Below are 22,547 nucleotides of genomic sequence, written 5' to 3'. Positions count from 1 at the left end.
TGTTAATGATGTAAAATAAAACAAGTTTTTTTTTGATTTCTTGATGACGTCACAAGTTAAACATCTTCTTCTTCGTAAAGGGGGTTGTCAAAAGTAACCCCAAAATCACTTTTTAGGGCACTCGGAATTTTACTCGACGGTAAGCCAGTCACACTTGGTGACGTGGTAATGTCACTAGGCTCCAATTCCTGCAACAAGACGTCAACATTTGTTTTGTTTTTATTTTGTTAAAAAATGACGTCCACACTTACCTCGACTCCGGTTGTGATGTCATAAAGGGGGTTCTCGATGTTTCCAAACTTATTTGAAGTTGGAAAATTCTTGTAACTTGGAAACTTGTAGTGACCTCCGCTAGTTTATAAAAAGGAAAAAATTTTAAAATTATAAATAATTAAAATAGAAATTAGTGCATAATTGCCTTGATTAAAATCCAAAAACTTTTAGGCATAACAACAACTGGTTTTTCGTGCATGGCCATTTCCTTAGTTTTATATCAAATTATGAACACACATTGAACAAACAAAAATTATCAAAATTAAATTTTGTTAATTAAAATAGGTTTCTTACGATCTTATCAGGAAGGATATCGCTACAATAATTAAAACTATTGCCAAAAGAACTCCGATTACGATTCCCACAATCGAGCCTGCACTGAGTCCAGTTTGTGGGGAAATACCCTGTCCTGAAACCTTCATGGTGGCGTTCGTGATGCCCAAGTTATTCGAGGCTGAAAAATGTAAAGTTTTAAGGACAGTAGTTCGGCAGACCGGTCATGGCAGTATTCTTTAAGCCAAAAAGGTTTTATGTTTGAGCTGCACAAGTGTCACACTATATTAGCCCTTAAAACCGGATAGCTCAACCACTTTCTAACACCACACCCTTACCCAATAAAAATGCATAAATCTATTACCTAAAGAGAAAAAAAAATATGTGAAGTTTAAGCTGTTATTAGTTTAAATCGTAGGTGAATCATGTTTAATATTAGACTTTATAAAAAACAATAATTAGCAAAATCATACGATTTTGGACTGCGTTTAGTAAATCTTGTGCAAATTGTTTTGCGTAGCTTCCAGAATTTGTTCCACTGGACTCATCGGTTATCGTCACTTGAAGTCGCTCCTGAGTAGACCGTAACCCTGCAACATCTATGACAACAATTACATTTTTAGTAAAACGTCATAAAATGTGGCATAATAACTTAAACCAATCAATTCTTACCCGTTTCCATATAAGGGGCAACTTTAGTTAAAATCGGATGGACGTTGTCATACTGAAAAAGAAATTAATTTTTTTTTTTTAAACTGTTAACAATGTATTTCATATTTTCGTACCTGACCACTTTGCAATAATTGGGTGATGTAGTCCCACAATGAATCCTCCGTATATGTGACGTCATATGAGAGAGACAGTACAGCGCCACAAATGTAGCAACAGTGGGCGACCGGAAGCAATGGATTTTCGCAAGAAAAAGGGGGACAAGTTTTTGCGTTACAAATTAAGTCCAAGCTTTCCTAATGACATTAGATTCAGCACATCGTAATAATTATTAATGACGTCATATGTAATATGTTACGTTGTAGTTTTACCTGATATTTTTCTTCGTTTCTACAAACACATCCGGTTAGATCGTTGCAATTATTTTCCGTCAAAGCCAGTGAACCCTGGCCTTGAAACTGATAATTACCGCTATCTGTTGCTCGATACTCCGCGAACGTTTGCGTTGTATATTGCTGTACAGTTTAAACTTAGTTAAAATTTTAATAAAAATTAAATAGTTGTAAGATTAGTAACTAGTAGAACTTATTTACTCTAGCAAATAATTTTAGTTCGGGCGATTTTAATCGCTTTAAACAATATTCGATTTGTCACTAAGTTGTGGTAAACCCAACTTAAAAAACTATCAAAATATAAGAGTACTTTGTTCCAGAGGGAAAGAGACATAACACTGACATCTACTGGAATTGAGACTATCCACGAACTATCTTCCTCAAAGTAAACTTGGTCAGATTGGCATGGTACCTAAAAATATTACTCCATTACTGGCATATTACACTTAATTTATAGTAAAAAATAAATAGGTTAATACTGATACCGACTGTAAATCACATCATTAAAATTACTAGTATACGCTTTAATAATAATAAACCTGCTCGGTATCCAATAAATCTTGGTTTGAAAGTTGATTTCCGTCTACGGAAGCTTTCCATGCGCTTGTATCCATCCACAAGGAGGTGTCAGAAATGTAGTTAACAACTAAAAAAACACAGCTTGTTAGTGTGGTATATCAGTTGTAGAATCGGATTGCTACCCGAAAGGTTTTGGATTACCCCTGAGCCAAGCAACACTGTTCGTCCAATTAAGCCAAAGTGGTTGTCACAACAACACCTCTTTTTTAATAAGTTGTATACCTAACACTTTGTGTATAAAATTATCTGTTTTTTTTTTAGTGACGTCAATTTGTTTGATGTAACGTCATTAACTTACCATGATCGTCGTGACCGTGACATGTAGATAACTCCGGGGAAAGCCCCCAAATGACGTCATCAGCGAATATAAATTCTCCGTTTAAAGGCAAAACCTTTTAAAGGAAATTTTTAAAAGTTTAAAGCAATGGTTATTTAAAAAAACTAACATTTTGTAATAATGATTTTCAAAGGCATAGTAATGTTTTTAGTTCAATAAATGTAAAAAAAAACATTATGAGCTGTAATCAATGCACCTTGTTAACATAAAACAAATACTTACAATTTCAGTTATTGATGCATTGGTTTGTACAAACACTGATACTGCCTAAATAAAAGTTAAAAGTTTTACGATTTTATTGTAAATATTCGGATACTGCACTGCCTTGCACAATCCTTTTGGGCCTTACTCATTAAATTTTAACTTTCAAAGAACATGTCGTAAACTTTAGTGAATTTTTTTACCTGATCAGTTTTTTTATGTAATATCTGATCTTGTTCAAAAAATTACAATTTATGGGACACGACCACTTTTGATTTTTTTCTTAAAAATAGCAACAAGGGTACCTGATCCGGGTTAAAATTAATCTTGTCTCCTGCACATGGAACCTCGTGGCCTGACCATCGATCTGGGTTGTCGTAGTTGCTGTTTGCATTAAATGTTTGATCACGTGACTTACACTCAATCGGGCTTGTTACTAGATTGATATTTGTTATGATTACAACTAAATTTGACCTTTTTTTAAATTAAAGCTTTTTACGTGAGTATAGACCAAACAATACGAAATTTTATCGAGACGTAAAACTAGTTCAACTTAGGCCTACAATCAAAATTTTAACGGTTAACTAAGTTAATTCCTAATTTAGCAAATAAAATTTTATTTTCTCTTTTAAAAAAACAACAATATGTTAAATTATGTTTTTGTTTTAACAACACCATTCTTTTAGCCTTGAGTAATTTAACGAACTCACCAAACAAGATGATAAAAAGATAAGCAATATTCGCTGAAATCATTCTGTAGTGATTTATCACAATTTTTTTTGAAATACGCTCTATTATAAACTGCGATAATAATATAAAAGTAAACGTGCACAATTGAACGCAGTAATGCGCTTAACAAAAAGAAAAAAAACTTTTTATTGTGGTTAATAAGTAACTTTCTTGCATTTTCTGCAATTTCTTATTTGCACAACAAAACTATAAGTATTGTTAAAAAAAACACAATTTTAATATATTTATTCAAAGTTAAAAATTGAAAAAAAGCACTGCAATAAAGGTAGATTTTTATGTTTTATAAACCTTAAAAGTTTTTGTTTCACACGAAGATAAAATTAAGAATTGCTAATCAATCATTATAGGTTTTCCACTAGATGACGCCAGATGTAATTAAGTCTTCAGAAGATTGTTTTGAAGTTTCGTAAAATCGATATTCAGACAATTCTGATTTTGGTTGTGTTATTGCTGAACGAGTTAATATTTTTTGTGAATATTTGTGCGTAATTTTTTAATAATATAAAGAAAATTATCAGTTAGTTGAAACGATAAACATCCTACATTAAAAGTTAAAAAGTAATTCTCAATTATTTAGGCTGTTCGGTAGCCCAGTGTACTTAACATTTTGAATTGTTGCACAATTACAATGGGTTACCTCAAAAAATATAGTTTATTTTTATTTATTATCTACCTCACATCAGTTGGTAAGTAAACTTGGGTTTAGCAAAATTATGAAAAATAAAAAATAAAGTTTACCAACTTTGCAATATTCATTTTAAATATTTTAAAAGTGATACAGAAATAAAATTTAAAATTAGTAAATCGTTATGCTTCATATATATATTTTAGTTTTGCTTTTTAAAATCTGTTATTCCAGAATGTGGCAAAAAATCAGAATAATATTTCTAACTGTATAATATATGCATAATATCTAACATAGTCACATGGTGCTATTGAAAAATAATCTAGTATATATATATTTTGTAAATTTTTGTTTATTTTGATGTTGTAAGGTTGACTACTAGACCTAAACATGGAGTACCATTAGTTACCCCAACACAGAGTCGCCTTTTTATACATTGGTGCTACTGAATGGGAGTAGTGGGAATTAGTCCCAGGACCTTATGTAATGAAGCCAAGTGTTCTTACCAGTACACCACAAAGACAGTTAATATATGTAAGTTTAAGTAACATCAATTTTTTTAGTTACATCGGAAACGGTGGACATTTCCGAAGCTTCTTCAACAAACCCAGTTGTTTTAAATTGTACGGGTGGTGACACATCACAAGAATTTTCTTGGAAGTACAATAATGTTGTTATAGAAGAACAATCTGGAAACACTCTTAATGTTATTGATGAACAAGCATCTGGAATTTATGTATGTCTTCAAAATAATGCAAATGTTACCTCATTTGATGCTCAAAGTAAGATTTTTTGTAGCTAAAGCCCAAGGCTTTTCTTTGTTACAGTAATTTATACTGGTTATAAAATAAAAAAAGTGTTTTTGAGTTTTTTGAGATTATTTATAGTACTGGACTTTGAGTTTTCTATTCATTACCTTTGTTGTTTTAGCATAACATTCCATTTAATAACTTTTGAATTTAGCTTTACAAGAACCTAAAATAGAGCATCACGGACAATCGATTGTTTTAAAAAACAAACAAGAAGATGCAAAATTAGTTTGTTCTTCTTCTTCATCTAACATTACTGGCTTCGAATGGTTATTCACAGCAACTGATAATGTAAGTTTTTGTTTCCTGTAATAACAAACCAGTGGCATGGTGCTTTGGTGAGAGCCTTTTCTTCAATATGTGTGACTTTCGATTTCTATGACTTTTATGCTGTCGCACCGCGTTTGGAAATGTCAAAGTTAACTCATGACTAGGTCAGGGTAACTATTGTTACTTTACAAAAGCCAGCATTAACATCCGGAATGAGAAAATATTTAAAAATAATGTGTTTTCGTTAAAGTTTATGTATATATAAAAAAAATGTGAATATATGAAAAAATGTTAAGTTGAGCAAAGCAAAATTAATATTTCATGATGGCTAGCTAAGCACAACAGTTTGTTAAACATTTGCTTTGCTTTATTATAAAGTGTTTGGTTTTTTGGTCTATTTATATCTTTCTTAACAATATAGTGTTGTGTGTAAATATGATTAATATTATTTATAGCATAATGTGTAATAAATTAACTTATTTAAATAGTTCCTTTATTTTAAATTGATTAACATTTCAAAACATGGACAAAATTATAGGCCTTTATAACTAACTACCTATAAAATGTCTGCTTTTTTTTAAAAGCATTTTCATAATCAATCATTTTGCATCATCTAATTCTAATTTATACTTAGACCATAAGCATCACAAACGGTAACAATGCAAACTACATTGAAACAGGTGATTTGGAGGAGGGTGAAACTATTTTAACAATTAGTAGGGTCGCTTTTTCTGCAAGAGGAACTTATCATTGCAGGGTGTTTAATTTACTCGGAAACTCCACTGTGAGTTTTCTTTTTTTTAAGTTTTAAGTTAAAATATTATATATATATATATATTTAATTACTTTTTAAAAGTGATTTTGTTTTTATGTCAACTTTTTACTAGTTTTTATAAATTTAAATTATATTTACCTTTAAATGTTATTCTTGGTTAGTTTTGGTTGTTTAAATTTTCGGCAGGTAGTTGATATTACAAAATTTTCTTGATATAAATATTAGTAATGTTAAATCTCTTAACTCAGTAAAAGTTCTAATAAAGTTAATGGACAGTGAAATGCCTTATTGATTATTATATTCTCATGGGGTTTATAAAATGTCAATCTATAAAATTAATTTTCTACTTCTGCCTTCATTTAACTATATTATTGAAAACAACTTAATTGAATCATATAGGCTATATATATATATATATAAATTAAATTATATATATTTAAATGGTTTTAAGCATATTTTTTCTTAAATTTACAGCCTTTTTAAAATTTTGTATTTGGTCTAATTGAAATTTTGTTTTCGTGTTTTTCAAAATTTAGAATTGTGATACTTTTTTGTTACTTAACATTTTAAATCTATCTTAAAATAACCAGAAATGTGTGGGGGTGTTGTTGAGACATTTCACATTTTTTTTTCAATTATCATAGTGACATCATATTAGATATTTTCTAACTAATATGACATTACAGGGTGATGTGTTTGTGAGAGTTCATAACGATATGGATTATCTGTGGCCACTGATAGGAATTTTGGCGGAGGTTGTGTTTGTTGCTTGCATTATTCTAATTGTTCGAAAAAAATCTTCAAATGACAAATTAGGTAAATAATTACACTAAGTTATACTGCATTTGGAAAACTTTTCCAAGTTTTTAAATACAAAGATTAATATATAAATAAATTTTAGGCTATATAAATAATGGGACTGTTATTAAATGGTGACTATAATTTTTAATGAAAATATTTATAAGCTTTTCGTTAACGCCATCATCAACGGCAAGTTCTATGACTAAAGCACAAGTTGATGTTGATATGATTTGTAACAAATCTTAATGTTATACCACGAGATTTTTTATAGTTACTTTTAATTTTAGCTGACCAAGCTCCTCTTATAGCCCCCTCCAGTGGTACTGAGAATCCGAATAGCTCAGAAAACTCGAATGTCCGTCAACGCACAGTCCAATCTTAATTTATATAAACTTTTTACTGTTTTAAAATTTTTTGTTGTTTTTAAAAAACCTATATATTATTAATCTTTTGTGTTCTAAAATTTTAAATGTTTTGTTGAGATTACTGTTTACGGTACAAACTTGTTTAAAGGCCATATCTGTAAGAAGCAAATAAAATCCTCACACAATTTTGTTTAAATATTTGTAATTTCTTGTTTTGATATGCAAGTAGAACCATTCATTTAAAAGCAGGCAATATTTAAAAAAAAACTATTTTTTTGAAAGGCAACAAAATGGCCAGTTGATTTTTATGTGGAAGTGCAATTACACATAGGTGACAATTAAAGTTAAAATTATAAAAGTTAAATTAATATTGCACGATTGCTACTAAGTGAATATATGAAAGTAATTTTAATTAAATTCCATAGCAATAAATTTTACTCCATCAGATAAATAAACTTGCTGTCCTGCAATGTAGGTTGCCTGGATATAAAGGTTATCGTCCAACAATATAAAGTCAGCATCAGAGTTGTAACTCAATGTCCCCTTTGTATTCTCGATTCCAAGACACAATGCTGGGTGAAGTGTGGCACTTTCTAGTGCCTGCTCTTTGCTTGCTTCAGTGGCTTCAAAGAAATGTCGAACACAGAAGTCAATAGTTGCAATACTGAAATGCGATTCATTATTTTAATATTTTCAAGTTATTAATACAGTCAAGGTTATTAATACAGGCAACCATATTTTTTTAAACATTATTCCTAATTTTGTACCTTCCAGCAAGTGTGTTTGTTCCAGTAAGATAGGCACCATTGTCTCTTATTGTGACATTCTGTTGCCCTAACTGGTATTCGCCAGGTGTAAGTCCCATTGCTGCTACTGCATCAGTGACCAAAATCAAACCTTCAAAAATTTTTGTTATTATATCTTCATTTTTGTTACAACTTTACTAAATTTTATATCTTACCTTTGGGGTTTGCCCTATGAGCAATCCTTAATGCAGCTGGATTCGTGTGAATTCCATCAGCGATCATCCCGTAGTAAATATTCTGGCCTTTTGGAATTTGGTCGCTAGTAAGTAAACCCACTATGCCTGGGTCTCTGTAACGTAAGCAATCACATATTAATCAATAAAATAACATAAATCCAGTGGCATGGTGTGGTTAAAACCCTCAACATTACTACATGAGGTCATCGGTTAATCCCCACTGCTTCGTTGCTCAACTTTACCCATGAATAAGACACTTTAAACTGTACAATTTTTCTTGGGGCCACAAAAAAGTTTGCATATTTTAGCAGTTATGGTAAATAATCTGCTTTAGGCTGGGTTGATATCATTAAAGTTATTATTTGTTTAAGCATTAAAGTTGACCCAATCAATCTGAAAAAAACTAACGATCAGCTAGAAATACTAAAAAAATATATATCTTTCAAACAATGAAAAACTGTACAAAATGTCACAACCTGTGATGAAATGGAAGCATGGCATTAAACAAGTGAGTAATTAACTTGGCACCATTCCTCACAGCTTCTTCAGCTTGCATCAAGTTAGCTGTTGAGTGACCTTAACACAATACAATCATTGTCAAAATTTATAAAAAATGCTCTGTAAACTTTATAAGAACAAAATGCTTACAACCTAAAAAAATAAATATGAAGACTAACCCAATGACACAACAATATTGCTTTGTGATAGTTTTTGTATGACCTCCTTAGTATGTTCCAGCTCTGGTGCAATTGTCACTATGCTAACGTTATCAAGGTTTTCACTGTAGGTATTGCTTATAGTTTCAAAACCATTAGTTAATTCTTTAATATGTTCAATTGGGTGTGCCCCTCTTTTTTCTTTACTAATAAAGGGACCTTCAAGATGTAATCCTGTGTAAAGTATATTATAAAGGTTATGTTCAAACCATCATTTAACTATAAATATTTCCTGTAAATTTGTCCTTTATTTAAGAAAATTTTACAGCCTACATTTTCAGTTATATTTGTTGCCCTAATCCAGTCTTAAGTTGGGGTAGGTAGTTTATTAAATTTTTTTTAAAAGTGAGGTAAAAAGTGAGGTTTTAGTCTTGGCAAGAGTGGATATTGTTCATAACACCATACTCAAGAGGGTTTTAACCTGGAAGCAGTAGGAATCAAACCTATGACTTCATGTTGTAAAGCCAAGTATACTCATCATTATATGAAGCTGTTGACCATGCATTATTAATGCAAAACAAACTTACCCAAAATGCCAGCACCAGTCATAGGATGTCCAGGTTTTAATTTGATCTTGTTTAGAATCTAAGAAAATATTTAAAAAAATACTAATAAATGTTTGTAATCAAAACACAATATCATCCTTATAAAACTCACCTTATCATATATGTAATTAGGTGAAGTCACAATAGTTGGGCAAAATGATGTGACCCCATATTTAACAATTTTTTTTCCAACAATTTCAATTCCTTCTTCAACTTCTTCATCATTTGATGAAAAATCAACCTCAAATCCACCTAGTTTACAAACATGAAAAAAAAATTAATCGAAACAGATTATTTAATAAACTGCATGGCAGTCACTTTTTTAAAATATTTTAACAACTTTATGGCAGTAATTTTTTAAATAAACAATATAACTGTGGCTTATTAGTTTATCTAATATCCTGAAGTAAAACAGTGGTTTTTAATAATGCAACAGAATACAAACATGGATTAAATGGATCAAATGTATGTTAAATGGTTATCGAATGGACCAAAGAAATTACATGTTTAAAGTTTATGCTGAATGGGTAGGGTTGTGGTGAGGGTTTAATTTATGCAATTCTTTCGTTTCATTCAATACTGTATATTTTATTGGTACCCCAAATGGCTTATTGCAACATAGCCACAAAGTATATATTTATTAATCATTTGTGTATTTGGAACTTTATATAAATATATTATTTTAAAAATAAATATTTTTACAAATTTAGAAATTTTTGGTTTACCATTAATTTGTAGATCTATATAGCCTGGTGATATAATTAACCCATGGCAATCAACTTTTAAATCGGGACTAATTTCGTTATCAAAGAATAAAAGTCTTGGATTTTGTATTTTGCCATCTCTTATCCAAAGATCTTCCCTGAAACCAACACATAAGAAAGCATAACTATTAAAAATAATTTATGCATTCATAGTAACGACATTTAAATAGAAAAAGTGGTACTTAAAATTTTATAATAATAAAAAACGAAAAAAATATAAGTTTTTTCGTTTATAAGCCGATATACATTAATAAACATCATGTTTGTCAACTGACCAAATTAATTTATGATTCCATAATATTCTACAATTATAAAATTTTGTTACTGGGCTAGTCTTAATTGGCATTTTAAAGTCTTCTAACATCAATTCCCAATTGCTACAACGTTAACGGGTCCACCGCAAAATGTAAACAAATCAAGATTTGGTAGTCAGCAATGCGTGAAATAACGTCACTATCTTTGTCGTGGAGACGCGGAATTTGAGGCGGTGGATTTGACCACCATTTCTACTCAGCAAAAAAAAAAATTCGCGCCTTTTTTCCCGCCGTTGGTAAATAATATATTTTTCCCGCCGTTGTTATTTTCAGTTGCCTGTTGTAGTTTAACAATTATTTTCGTTGTTAATTTTTAAAGTTCAGTTACTAAGCCAGTCGTTGCGTTACTTAGCCAGTGATTAAATGCCAGACGAGAAATGATGCCAATGGTTTGATTTTTTTTTATTACAGATTGAATTCTACAGTTGTAACTTATTATCATTTAAAAAAATCACCAACGGTCCTCCAGTCTTCAAAAACAGCTCTTTTTAGAGCTAACTTCTTATTGAAACTTCTTTTTTAAATTTAGTGTAAAACTCACATTTAATTTATAAATCACTTTACATACTTCAAAATAGTTTTTTAAATAGCCTACATATTTTTACCAATAATTTAGTTTATATTAGATTTTACTTTGTACACATAAAAAATACAGACCATAAAACTTTTTCATTACTGTGAAAACTTTTTTTTATAACCAGTCGATTTAGATTATTTTTCAGAAAGTTTTAGCTCAATAGTTAGCACAGATTCAAAAAGGAGAAATGTACACCAGTGATATTAAATCACCTATCATTGACTCCGTAGTGCAGCCTGTGGTACAGTTGTTAAAAAATCCAGAACTAATATAAATTGTTTACTTAAATTAACTAGACTTTACAAACCATACTTTTTAGCTAGCCTATTTTATTTTAGTACGCAAATTCTCTTGGTGAGGTAGAAGAGAAAATCACTCAATTTGAGATCTCAACCTTAACAAAGTTTATAGTCAGAAATAGTCATGACAGTAGTATGTGTAACAGTTACAGGTTTTCATAAATATTCTACATTTTTTTAAACTCTTATCGCTGTATATTGTATATTCAGAAGGTGAGAAGATTTTCTGGAATGAAGACTGCATTCCATTTAAATATCTTAAATGTTATATAAGAGAATGCCAACACGGAAAGGATCGCAACAAATCCAAAAACAAACTTAGATGTGAAAAAGTTGTACCTCAGGTAAAAGGCAGCTAAAATATAAAAAAATATTAAATTTTGACCTCAAGTAACGTTTATATAAACATCATGTTTTTACATTAAATTTACAGCTGGCGGATCACATGGTAAAAAAATCCTACATGTGTTTACAAGGTTCAAAAAAAACTGATTGTCCTGCTACTATACAGATTTCATATATTACTCTTTTTCCTGATTTTAAGGTTTGTAATGGACACTTGCTGCTTTTTAAATTACAAAAGGCCTTGCCAGAAATACTAGTAATCAGAAAAATAAACAAATTTATTTTAGATTGAGTCCAAAGAAAGTGGAAACAAGTTAAGGTATCTAAAAGACCTTGCCAGCAAAGAAATTAGAATTCGTTTAAAAGGTTCATCTGAATTATTAAAATCCACCGTTTACAGAATTACTTTTCCACCCATTAAAGCTCATGTTGGTCATGTTATTGGAAAGGTAATTTTAATTTTTTAAATTACTAATTTAAAAACAAATAACTAAAATATGTTCCTTGTTAATATTCTTAATAATGTAGCCTCTTTGCAAGATTTATTGTAGGTGGTGTAATGGGTATGCAATGTATTGTTTAAACACAATTTTTTGGAAACTTATGCTATTTTTAGCATAATATATGTTATGTATTACTTTTTAGCAATCTGGATATCAACAGATAGTTGATAAACGAATAATTGCTGAAGTTGGAAAACTTGTTAATGATGGTGTTAGTAGTGTTCGTGAACTAAGGCGGGCAATTGATCTTTACGTTAAACATGATTTATTTAAGGGTCAAGAACCACCCTGCCAATCAAATCGGAGATTTAATCCAACAATGAGGGATTTAAAAAACAGTTTTTATCGTGTATTTGTGAATCGAAAACTATCAAAATTTGATCAGACAAATGTTAAACTTTTGATTGATGAGTGGAGAAAGAAATATGGTACTGATGACAATATTTTGTATCGACCATATGTTGCAGGCGAAGCAATTAACATGGAAGAACATGAGAGTGAATGGGATGAAACCCCTTTTATCAAATGCAAACAATCGCTTCTATTTGTTCATCAATTTTCATGGCAAAAACGATTGTTAGAACGATATGGTCAGGAAATCTGCCTTTTAGATGCTACGTACAAGACGTCAAAGTACGCCCTTCCCCTATTTTTTCTTTGTGTAAAGACCAATGTTAACTACCAAGTTGTTGGGTCTTTTATTTTACAAAATGAGACAGCTGATGATATTCAAGAGGCACTTAAAGTTTTGCAAAAATGGTGTCCCAAGTGGAATCCTTCTTTTTTTATGACAGATAAGTGCGATGCTGAAATTAATGCACTTGAAGCTGTATTTACAGGTAAATTTTTTTAAATGCAACGATTGTTAGTATCACTTAAAGCTTAAAAAGCAAACTAAAATAAATCTTATTCTGTAAAGGCTGGAAAGTACTAATTTGCGACTTCCATCGCGAACAAGCATGGGGAAGATGGGTAAAAAAACATGAAAATGGTGTTGGCGATAAAGACAGGCAACAAATGGCTTTGAATCTTTTGCGATGCATTGCCACAGCTGATACTGCAAACAAGTTTGCATCTGGACTAAACCAATTACATTGTAGCGAGATTTGGAATGAAAATGAAAAGTTTCGAAACTATTTTAGTAAATTTTGGGAACCTATTAAGGAGGTAGATTACATCAATGACTTTACCATTTATGTAAAATATATTTAAGATATATATGCTTTTTAGACATAACATTTTATAAAAGTTATATACAATTGCAAATACTTCCTAAGACTTTTTTGCAGCGCTGGGCTTGGCTTTATAGAGTAGGTCAGCTTCAAGTCATAATCAACACCAATAATGGAGTTGAAAGACAAAACAGAACTTTAAAGGAATGCCACATCAGATTTCGCACAGATAAATCATTGTCTGGTATTATCACTGTTTTACATCAAGATTTTTTACCGGAAAATTTACAAAGGTGTGAGGAACATATGTAATGTGTATGCAGCAGTTAAATAATAAATCCAGTTATAAATTAAAAAGCCTAAAAATATTTTTAGGTATAAAAACGGCAACCTTGCAGCTTCAAGCAATTATCGCAGATATCATGATAATGTTCCATTCTTTTTACGAGATAGACCCCACTACATCATAAAACATTGCATTTCCAGAATGATCTCTGCATCAGACATTGTTTGTACATCAATATTAAGAAAAGGAGACTTTTTTAGTGTTAACAGCACATCAACAAAAGAAGTTTATGAAATTTCAATTAATTCGATTCCTAAATGTACCTGTGTTGACTTTAAAAGATATTTTTTACCATGCAAACATATGTTTAGCATATTCGAAAAATTTTCAGATGTGTCATGGAATAGTTTTCCATCATGGTACATAAATTCACCTTTTATGGTTTTGGATCCTTGGATTGTCAATCCTACTTTACCTGTAACTCAGGCAACATCTGAAGTTAAAGAAGAAAATCGTTTTTTATCCGATAAAAATTTCTCAAAAGCAAATTTACAAGGTAATGCTGACATGCCCTTGAACAAACCTTTACACACTCAAATTGTAGAAGAAAAACCAAAAAGATCAACTATAACCAGAATCTCTGAAGCCTTAACTACTATACGAGATTTATCATTTGATGTGATTTCAGAGGACGCCTTGTTAAAGGCTGAAGGGAAACTAAATGAGGTTATTAAGGGTTTAAGAATGAATTGTCAATATGATGATGGTTTGCGGGTATTGGGATTAAATAAAAATCTGAAAAAAAATTCTGAAAAAAAAACAACCAAAACAACTAAACCAACTAAAGAGGTTTGTGACGAGCTTCCAAGAAAGCATCCCAAATCAAACAAATATGTTTCGCGGCATGGTAAACACGCAGACGCGATGCGTGATCTATATCGGGTAACTACTTTGTTTCCTAAGAAATGCAAGTTTCATAATGACGATTCTGATTTTCAAATTCCACCAACCAAAAAGACGTGTTTTCAAAACACAAAGTTATTTAGTACTGAACCAGTTGTCTTGATAAAAAAAATTACTCCACCCATAAGAAAACTAAAAAAATATGGTTTGCTAAAGAGTGGTTTAAAAAATGGTCCCCATAATATCTCAATTGCAAATATTAAATCTTTAGAACCATGTCTTTCAAAAGGTGAATTTCAAGTATTACAGTCCTATGATGTTAACTTCACAGAAGGTTGGCTGTACGATGAAATTATAAATAGTTATCTTTGGTGGTTGTGCAAAGAACATAGTCATGTCTTGTATATTGATGCCTCAGTTGCAACAACCTTGATCAAAAAACCTTCCATTAGAAGACTGTGGAATGACGTAACTTTAGCTAATAAAAAATACATTTTTGTTCCTTGGAATTGTTCTGGGGCTCACTGGGTTTTGCTTGCTGTGGACATTGAACAGCGAGTTTTGTTATACCTTGATCCTTTGCAGGAAACAAAGGATGTTAAAACTGCTCTGAGCATGATAAATTATTTAACAGAACAAAAATTTGAATTTTCGATTGTAGAAGTTAAATGTAATATGTCACGTACTTTTCAACCAGATAGTACAAGTTGTGGAGTTTTTGTATGTATGTACAGCAAGTGGCTAACTTTAAACCAAGATCTTGTACAATCACACTGTTCTGCCTCGGCTTACCGACAAGAAATCTACCTTGCAGTTGTTGGCGAGTGTCTTACAGGAAGCTACAACAAAAACGAGTGTCGACTATGTGACAACATTGATGAGAATAAATGTGACTGGGTTGAGTGTATAAGATGCCAACAATGGTACCACACTCAGTGCGTCAGCTTATCACCGACTGAAGCTAAACAAGAACACTTTTGGTGTCCTTGACATTTTTGTGATTTTAACAAATGTTTTTGATTATGTCTTAAGTTATTGTGACTCGATTTAGTCAAATTTTTCTTTCATGTTATTGTGACTCGACTTAGTCAAGTTTTTCTTTAAGTTATTGTGACTCGACTTTGTTGAGTTTTTTTCTTTAAGTTATTGTGACTCGATCTAGTCAAGTTTTTCTTGAAGTTATTGTGACTCGACCTGGTCGAGTTTTTCTTGAAGTTATTGTGACTCGATCCAGTCGAGTTTTTCTTAAAGTTATTGTGACTCGATCTAGTCGAGTTTTTCTTGAAGTTATTGTGACTCGACCTGGTCGAGTTTTTCTTGAAGTTATTGTGACTCGATCTAGTCGAGTTTTTCTTAAAGTTATTGTGACTCGATCTAGTCGAGTTTTTCTTGAAGTTATTGTGACTCGGTCTAGTCGAGTTTTTCTCAAAAGTTATTGTGACTCGCCTTAGTCGAGTTTTTCTTAAAGTTATTGTGACTCGACCTGGTCGAGTTTTTCTTGAAGTTATTGTGACTCGATCTAGTCGAGTTTTTCTTGAAGTTATTGTGACTCGACCTAGTCGAGTTTTTCTTGCAGTTATTGTGACTCGCTTCAGTCGAGTTTTTCTTTAAGTTATTGTGACTCGATCTAGTCGAGTTTTTTTTTAAGTTATTGTGACTCAATCTAGTCGAGTTTTTCTTAAAGTTATTGTGACTCGCTTCAGTCGAGTTTTTCTTTAAGTTATTGTGACTCGATCTAGTCGAGTTTTTCTTTAAGTTATTGTGACTTGCTTTAATCGTGTTTTTTTATATTGTAACTTGACTAAGTCGCGTTTTTCTTTAAGTTATTGTGACTTGACTTAGTCACATTTTTAGTCCAGTTTTTCTTATATGTGAATGACTATTTTAATTTTTTGTGACACTTAGATTTTGTTTAATATAGTTAAATTATTGACCTAATTTTTTTAACTATTTGTTTAGCATTTTATTGTTTAGCATTTTAATTGTTTAGCATTTTAATTCTCATTGCATATTTATCAATGTTTTTATTCCTAAAATTATTTTTACAAAAAAATTGTTGATCTTGCATAAAATTTTGTTATTAAAAAATTGCTAATAATTTTTTTATGTTTTGCAGACTTTTAATTATATAAATAAAATTTTAATAATGAACACATCAAGCCTGACGATCAATACCGGGGGGGGTGACATCAATAATTATTATAATGGGTAAGTTGATCTTTTTATGCAAATACTATTAAAGCTACAAAAAAATAATTTGTTAATTTTATTTATTATAAATAACATACAATTTGAGCAGAAACCCTAATGGAAAAAACAAAAAAAACACAAACAAAAAGCAAAACAACAACAAAAGCAATAAGGGTGGTGTTCGGAAGGGTAAGGGGGCAAAGTTGAAGAGGCACTCCAATAAGGTGGATGCCCGCAGTATGATCACTGTCGCAAAGTATAAATTAGTCAATACAGAGATATGACTTATTTTTACTATTTATTTATTAAACTTATTATTTTTTTTTTGTTTTACTAATAAAATTTATAAGACATTTAAAATCTTCTTGTAAATATTTTACAGAGAACGAACAAGTGCTAGCCTGGAGCCAGGAAACAGCTCCATCCTTTCCGAAAGATCGGAGAGGTTCCAGGCTAGCGAGCCTCTTCGGCCAGTTTCGAGGGTCTCCCTTCGTCCTAGAGACCTTATAATTGTATCTAAGGACGAAGAGGAGCCCTTGGTCGAAGAGGCAGCGACAGTGGCGGGCCTCCACCAACAAGGCGTGCCTCAGACTTCTACCCCCCGACCTTTTCGAACACCATCCCCCGAACTTCCATTGGTACAATTTTCTTCAGCCCAATTTAGACCATTAACCCCCCCTCCACATAATCTTTTCCCCGGACCTATTTATTTGTACACTCCAATTCCCTTACCCCCCCCTTAATTATAACCCAGTATTTATACATGTAGTTTTTAATAAATTCCTAAACAAATGTTTTGTGTGGTTGCTGTTAGAACTTACTTATTGAGCATTGTATAAACAAATTGTTCTGTTTGTTTATTATTTGCAAGAAAGGGTAAAGCCCTGCTGTTAAGTCTAATTATTATTGAAAGCTTAATACTTTATCTATTTAATGTTCTTAAACAAGTAATGTGTAATGCATTTTTTTATTTACAAATATATATTTAATTTAATAATGATTTTAAACCACATTTTATTTATTTTAAATACCTAAATTTATTTTTTTATGTTTATATTTTTTATCTTTGATGTAGAAAGGTTGACGTCATGACCCAAAAATATTGGGTAACAGAACACCTGCTACCCCAATCTGTCAGTTTAGCCTTGAGCTGACTTTGTCAGTTTGGAATATTATAAAACATATTTTCCCAGTAAATATAAGCTGCTGATTATGTGTTGGCTCAGCAGGAGTTTAGACCGTTTATAGTTCCATACTTAAACAGCATGAAAGAACTAGGGATCGAACCCAGGACCTAATGTAGAGAAGACAAGTGTTTAACAACTACCCCACGCTGCCATTTTTAGGGGATTTATGTTTTAACAACGTTAGATATTTATAACCTATTAACGAAACAATAGACTATTAAAAATAATACTTTGTATGTATAGTGACAAAACAATTACTAAGAAAATCAATTGTTACGCAACAGTAGCTATTGTTTTTTTTTTTTTTTGCTGAGTAGAAATGGTGGTCAAATCCTCTTACGGAATTTGAGGGAACGAAAATTGAAGGAACGGAAAATGAATGAACCGGAAAATGAAGGAACGGAAAATAAAGAAACCGGAAAGTAAAGGAACGAAAAATAAAGAAACGGAAAAACGGAAATTAAAGAAAAGTGAAAAAAGGAGAGGCGGAATCTTAAAAAAATAAAACGCGGAAATTCCGTTGACTGTTTATTTGTATTTAAGTCAATATTATTTTAAAAATAAACGGGCATTTTATAGAAGAAAGTTAGGGTATGCTGGGGTAATAAAAATTAACTTACGCTTTTCACTTCTCGAATAAATGACAGTAATCCTAAATAAACAGTCAACGGTATTTCCGCGTTTTAGTATTTAAGATTCCGCCCTATCCTTTTTTGCTTTCCTTTATTTTCAGGTTCCTTCATTTTCCGTTTCCTTCATTTTCCGTTCCTTCATTTTCCGGTTCCTTCATTTTCCGTTCCTTCATTTTCCGGTTCCTTCATTTTCCGTTTCTCCATTTTCCGGTTCCTTCATTTTCCGTTCCTTCATTTTCCGGTTCTTTCATTTTCCGTTCCTTCAATTTTCATTCCCTCATTTTCAGTCGCCCATTTGTCGTTATAAAATAAACTTAAAGTGTAACTTCGTATTTATCAAAGTTTTTGCAAAAATATTTCAAATCTCTTGTAAGCTACTGTATTTCAACAAAGTTGCAGTCGTTACCTAATTTTTTTAAACGCAAATTTTTAAAATGTTTAAAGAATTTGTTGCGTAATAATGTTAGATATTCACTTATTTTTAAGTAAAACCAGGTTACTGAATGAAATTTTTTTTTTCAAAACCCACACTTGAAAAACAAAATTTTACTAAAATTGGGGTGAAGTTGTTTTAAAAGTAAAGTAGGCTACGTTTTTAAAGTGAGGGTTAGGACAATGATCATGTCAGCTTGTATGATTATTGGTTGGGGTAGCCAAAACGTTACTTAACATGTAATGACAACTTTTTTTCAGAGCAATGTTGTGTATTTTGTCTTTTAATGACGCTTACAATCAATTCAAAATTGTATTTAATATTTACACGTATTCATTCATCAATATCTTATTTAAATACAATCCCATAGGTTATTAGAAATAATTATCTTTTATAAGAACAACTAATACTAATTTACCCACTAAAGTTTGGGATGGCTTACAAAAACAGTGATAACGCTTTACAAAATAATAAGAAAAGTTTTAAAAGATAAGAGAAGTAAGTAAGCCCCCAAAGAAATGTTAGGGCCCAGAGTCCGCACTAAGTTCGCTACACAAAAGTATTTTATATTGCTACAATTAATTAGAAGTATAAAACAAGATAAGGCAGCAATTCGACCTATTTCACAAATTTAGTAAATACATTTTTAAAACTTGTGCTAAAAGTTTTTTATTTTTAATTAAATCATATAATTCATACCCTTAAGGTACCACCATCTTTCGACCAGAGAGCTGGCAGAGAGTAGCAGAGAATTTTGCGTGGGCGGATAACTATAAAATATAGTGATTCCAAATATTTTTGAATCGTACAATACAAAAAAGAACGGGGTAAAATAACTCCCTCAAAGGGAACAAAATAAAACCAAACCTAAGGAAATATAAGTTAACAAGGTTCTTAACAGTTTAAAATTAAAATAAAATTAAACAAAACATTAAAAAATTGTTAAACGCAGGAGTAAACTTTTGTCCTAAACTGAAATACGTGTTATTACTGATGTCACAAATCGGAGGTTTTAACAACTTACCTATCATGTCGCTTCAATATATTTTTGGCATTTTGTGGAGGATAACGTACCAAACCACCACATACCTTCAAAAAAGTGAACAAAATATTAAAAAGTGGTCAAATACAGGTGTAAACTTTGTATTTTCGTAATACACGCTATATAAGTGACGTCACAAATCGGGGGTTTTGACAACTTACCTATCATGTCGCTCCAATTTATTTTTAATATTTTGTAAAGAACAACGTACCCAACCACGACATACCTTCAAAAAAGTAAACAAAATATTAGAAAGTGGTCAAATACAGGTGTAAACTTTGTATTTTCGTAATATACGCTATATAAGTGACGTCATAATGCGAGAGTTTTGAAAACTTACCTATCATGTCGCTCCAATTTATTTTTAATATTTTGTAAAGAACAACGTACCCAACCACGACATACCTTCAAAAAAGTAAACAAAATATTAGAAAGTGGTCAAATACAGGTGTAAATTTTGTATTTTCGTAATATACGCTATATAAGTGACGTCACTAATTGGGGATTTTGACAACTTACCTAAAATGGTGCTTCAATGTATTTCACATATTTTGTAAAAAAATTGATTTAAAAAAGTAACCATGTTAGTTTTTGTTAGTTTTAATTTTTTTTCAAATACATTAACATAAAATGTATATCGGAAAAAATTTACAATTTCGTAAAGCGTTACCCTAATTAATTATATTTTTTTTCTAAATTTTAAAGAGTGTTTTATTATTTTAAGTCTATTTAAAATAGTTAAGGTACAGTCACATACCAAAACATCAAATTAAAAATTATTTTCAGAAAAATTAACCACATGCACTAAAGAAATTATATAAGCATCGACTACGTATTTTGAAATCCAACCGATGTTGTAATCAATGTAATATCGCAATATTTTATTATGCATATCATTAGAGTGATAACAAAATATTGTTGCCAAGTCAAGTCAACGTATACATTAATTATCAACATTTTAAAAGCGATATAACAAAAAATAATTACATTAAAAATTAAATCTTAATGCCATCGCAAAATCTGTTTATCGTAGACCAATTAGGTTCGGCAATATTCCAAATGTCAACATTTATCATATCAATTGTTTTAATTTCTAATTGGTTTATGGAGTGTTTTTGTAATAAATTTTGTAAATCTACCGATGGTAAAGGTGAATTTAATGATGTCTTTTCAAATTTTAGGCTTTTCGCTGATTCGTGTAAAATCCCATGTTTCTGCGTTTTTGATTTTTAAATAAAGAAACCACCAAAGGCGTCATTTTAATTGGCGACTTCTTTGTTGCTTTAAAGGTGTTTTTTTGTTGTTGATGTTTTATCTTCTATAATGAGCTTTCTACCCATTTTTAAATGAATGCATTTGCTTGAAAACTGTTTTCGGTTTCAATAATTTCTTTATAATATTGCTCTACGAAATTGTCCAAACCAGAGCTACATTTACAATAAAGATTTGTTTGTTTAAGTTTCCTAGAATGTTGTTCTATTATACTTAGCGTTGTTCTATTATACTTAGGTTGTTGGTTAAAACCGATTGTAAACAGTCCAGCATACTTTTAAGTGTAGAATGATTATCATTATGGGAAGTATTATGTTTAATATTTTGATGTCGGGATAATTTACCAAATAATAATAAAATAGCATGCCCAAACCCAGTAGCATGCTGAAATTGGAGCGACATGATAGGTAAGTTGTCAAAACTCCTGATTTGTGACGTCACTTATATAGCGTATATTACGAAAATACAAAGTTTACACCTGTATTTGACCACTTTCTAATATTTTGTTCACTTTTTTAAAGGTATTTCGTGGTTGGGTACGTTGTCCTTTACAAAATATTAAAAATAAATTGGAGCGACATGATAGGTAAGTTGTTAAAACCCCCGATTTGTGACGTCACCTATATAGCGTATATTACGAAAATGCAAAGTTTTCACCTGTATTTGACCATTTTTTAATACTTTGTTCACTTTTTCTAAGGTATGTTGTGGTTGAGTGCGTTGTTCTTTACAAAAATTCAAAAATAAATTGGAGCGACATGATAGGTAAGTTGTCAAAACCGCCGATTTGTGACGTCACTTATATAGCGTATATTACGAAAATACAAAGTTTACATCTGTATTTGACCACTTTCTAATACTTTGTTCACTTTTTTGAAGGTATGTCGTGGTTGGGTACGTTGTTCTCCACAAAATATTAAAAATAAATTGAAGCGACATGATAGGTAAGTTGTTAAAACCCCTGATTTGTGACGTCACCTATATAGCGTATATTACGAATATACAAAGTTTACACCTGTATTTGACCACTTTCTAATATTTTGTTCACTTTTTTGAAGGTATGTTGTGGTTGGGTGCGTTGTTTTTTACAAAATATCAAAAATAAATTGGAGCGACATGATAGGTAAGTTGTCAAAACCCCCGATTTGTGACGTCACTTATACAGCGTATATTACGAAAATACAAAGTTTACACCTGTATTTGACCACTTTCTAATATTTTGTTCACTTTTTTAAAGATATGTCGTTATTGGGTACGTTATTCTCC

At 31.0% G+C, this 22,547-nt stretch overlaps 3 protein-coding genes across 3 annotated transcripts; 1 reads left to right on the top strand and 2 right to left on the bottom strand.

Moving 5' to 3' along the window:
• Positions 1-56: 56 nt before the first annotated feature.
• Positions 57-3,477, bottom strand: LOC145753459 (protein amnionless-like). Its single transcript, XM_082569869.1, has 13 exons — positions 3,435-3,477; positions 3,030-3,160; positions 2,746-2,790; positions 2,485-2,578; positions 2,147-2,253; positions 1,918-2,019; positions 1,587-1,730; positions 1,332-1,511; positions 1,219-1,270; positions 1,020-1,145; positions 568-727; positions 252-351; positions 57-188 (listed from the first exon to the last, which is right to left on the bottom strand). The coding sequence occupies exons 1-13, from the start codon at positions 3,475-3,477 to the stop codon at positions 57-59; spliced, it is 1,416 nt and encodes a 471-aa protein (XP_082425995.1).
• A 393-nt stretch (positions 3,478-3,870) lies between these two features.
• Positions 3,871-7,328, top strand: LOC145752109 (basigin-like). The gene is made up of 6 exons (XM_082568325.1): positions 3,871-4,160; positions 4,663-4,881; positions 5,063-5,199; positions 5,813-5,962; positions 6,640-6,769; positions 7,042-7,328. Exons 1-6 carry the CDS (start codon positions 4,103-4,105, stop codon positions 7,134-7,136), a joined length of 789 nt encoding a protein of 262 aa, XP_082424451.1. The 5' UTR covers positions 3,871-4,102; the 3' UTR covers positions 7,137-7,328.
• Positions 7,316-10,541, bottom strand: LOC145752108 (N-acetylglucosamine-6-phosphate deacetylase-like). Its single transcript, XM_082568323.1, has 9 exons — positions 10,402-10,541; positions 10,088-10,224; positions 9,475-9,614; positions 9,345-9,402; positions 8,779-8,991; positions 8,578-8,677; positions 8,081-8,214; positions 7,887-8,016; positions 7,316-7,783 (listed from the first exon to the last, which is right to left on the bottom strand). Exons 1-9 carry the CDS (start codon positions 10,488-10,490, stop codon positions 7,528-7,530), a joined length of 1,257 nt encoding a protein of 418 aa, XP_082424449.1. The 5' UTR covers positions 10,491-10,541; the 3' UTR covers positions 7,316-7,527.
• Positions 10,542-22,547: the final 12,006 nt, after the last annotated feature.

The sequence above is a fragment of the Corella eumyota genome, chromosome 5 (genome assembly GCF_963082875.1).
Source record: "Corella eumyota chromosome 5, kaCorEumy4.1, whole genome shotgun sequence".
In the NCBI taxonomy this organism is placed as follows: domain Eukaryota; kingdom Metazoa; phylum Chordata; class Ascidiacea; order Phlebobranchia; family Corellidae; genus Corella; species Corella eumyota.
This window is presented reverse-complemented; position numbering and strand designations above follow the sequence as displayed.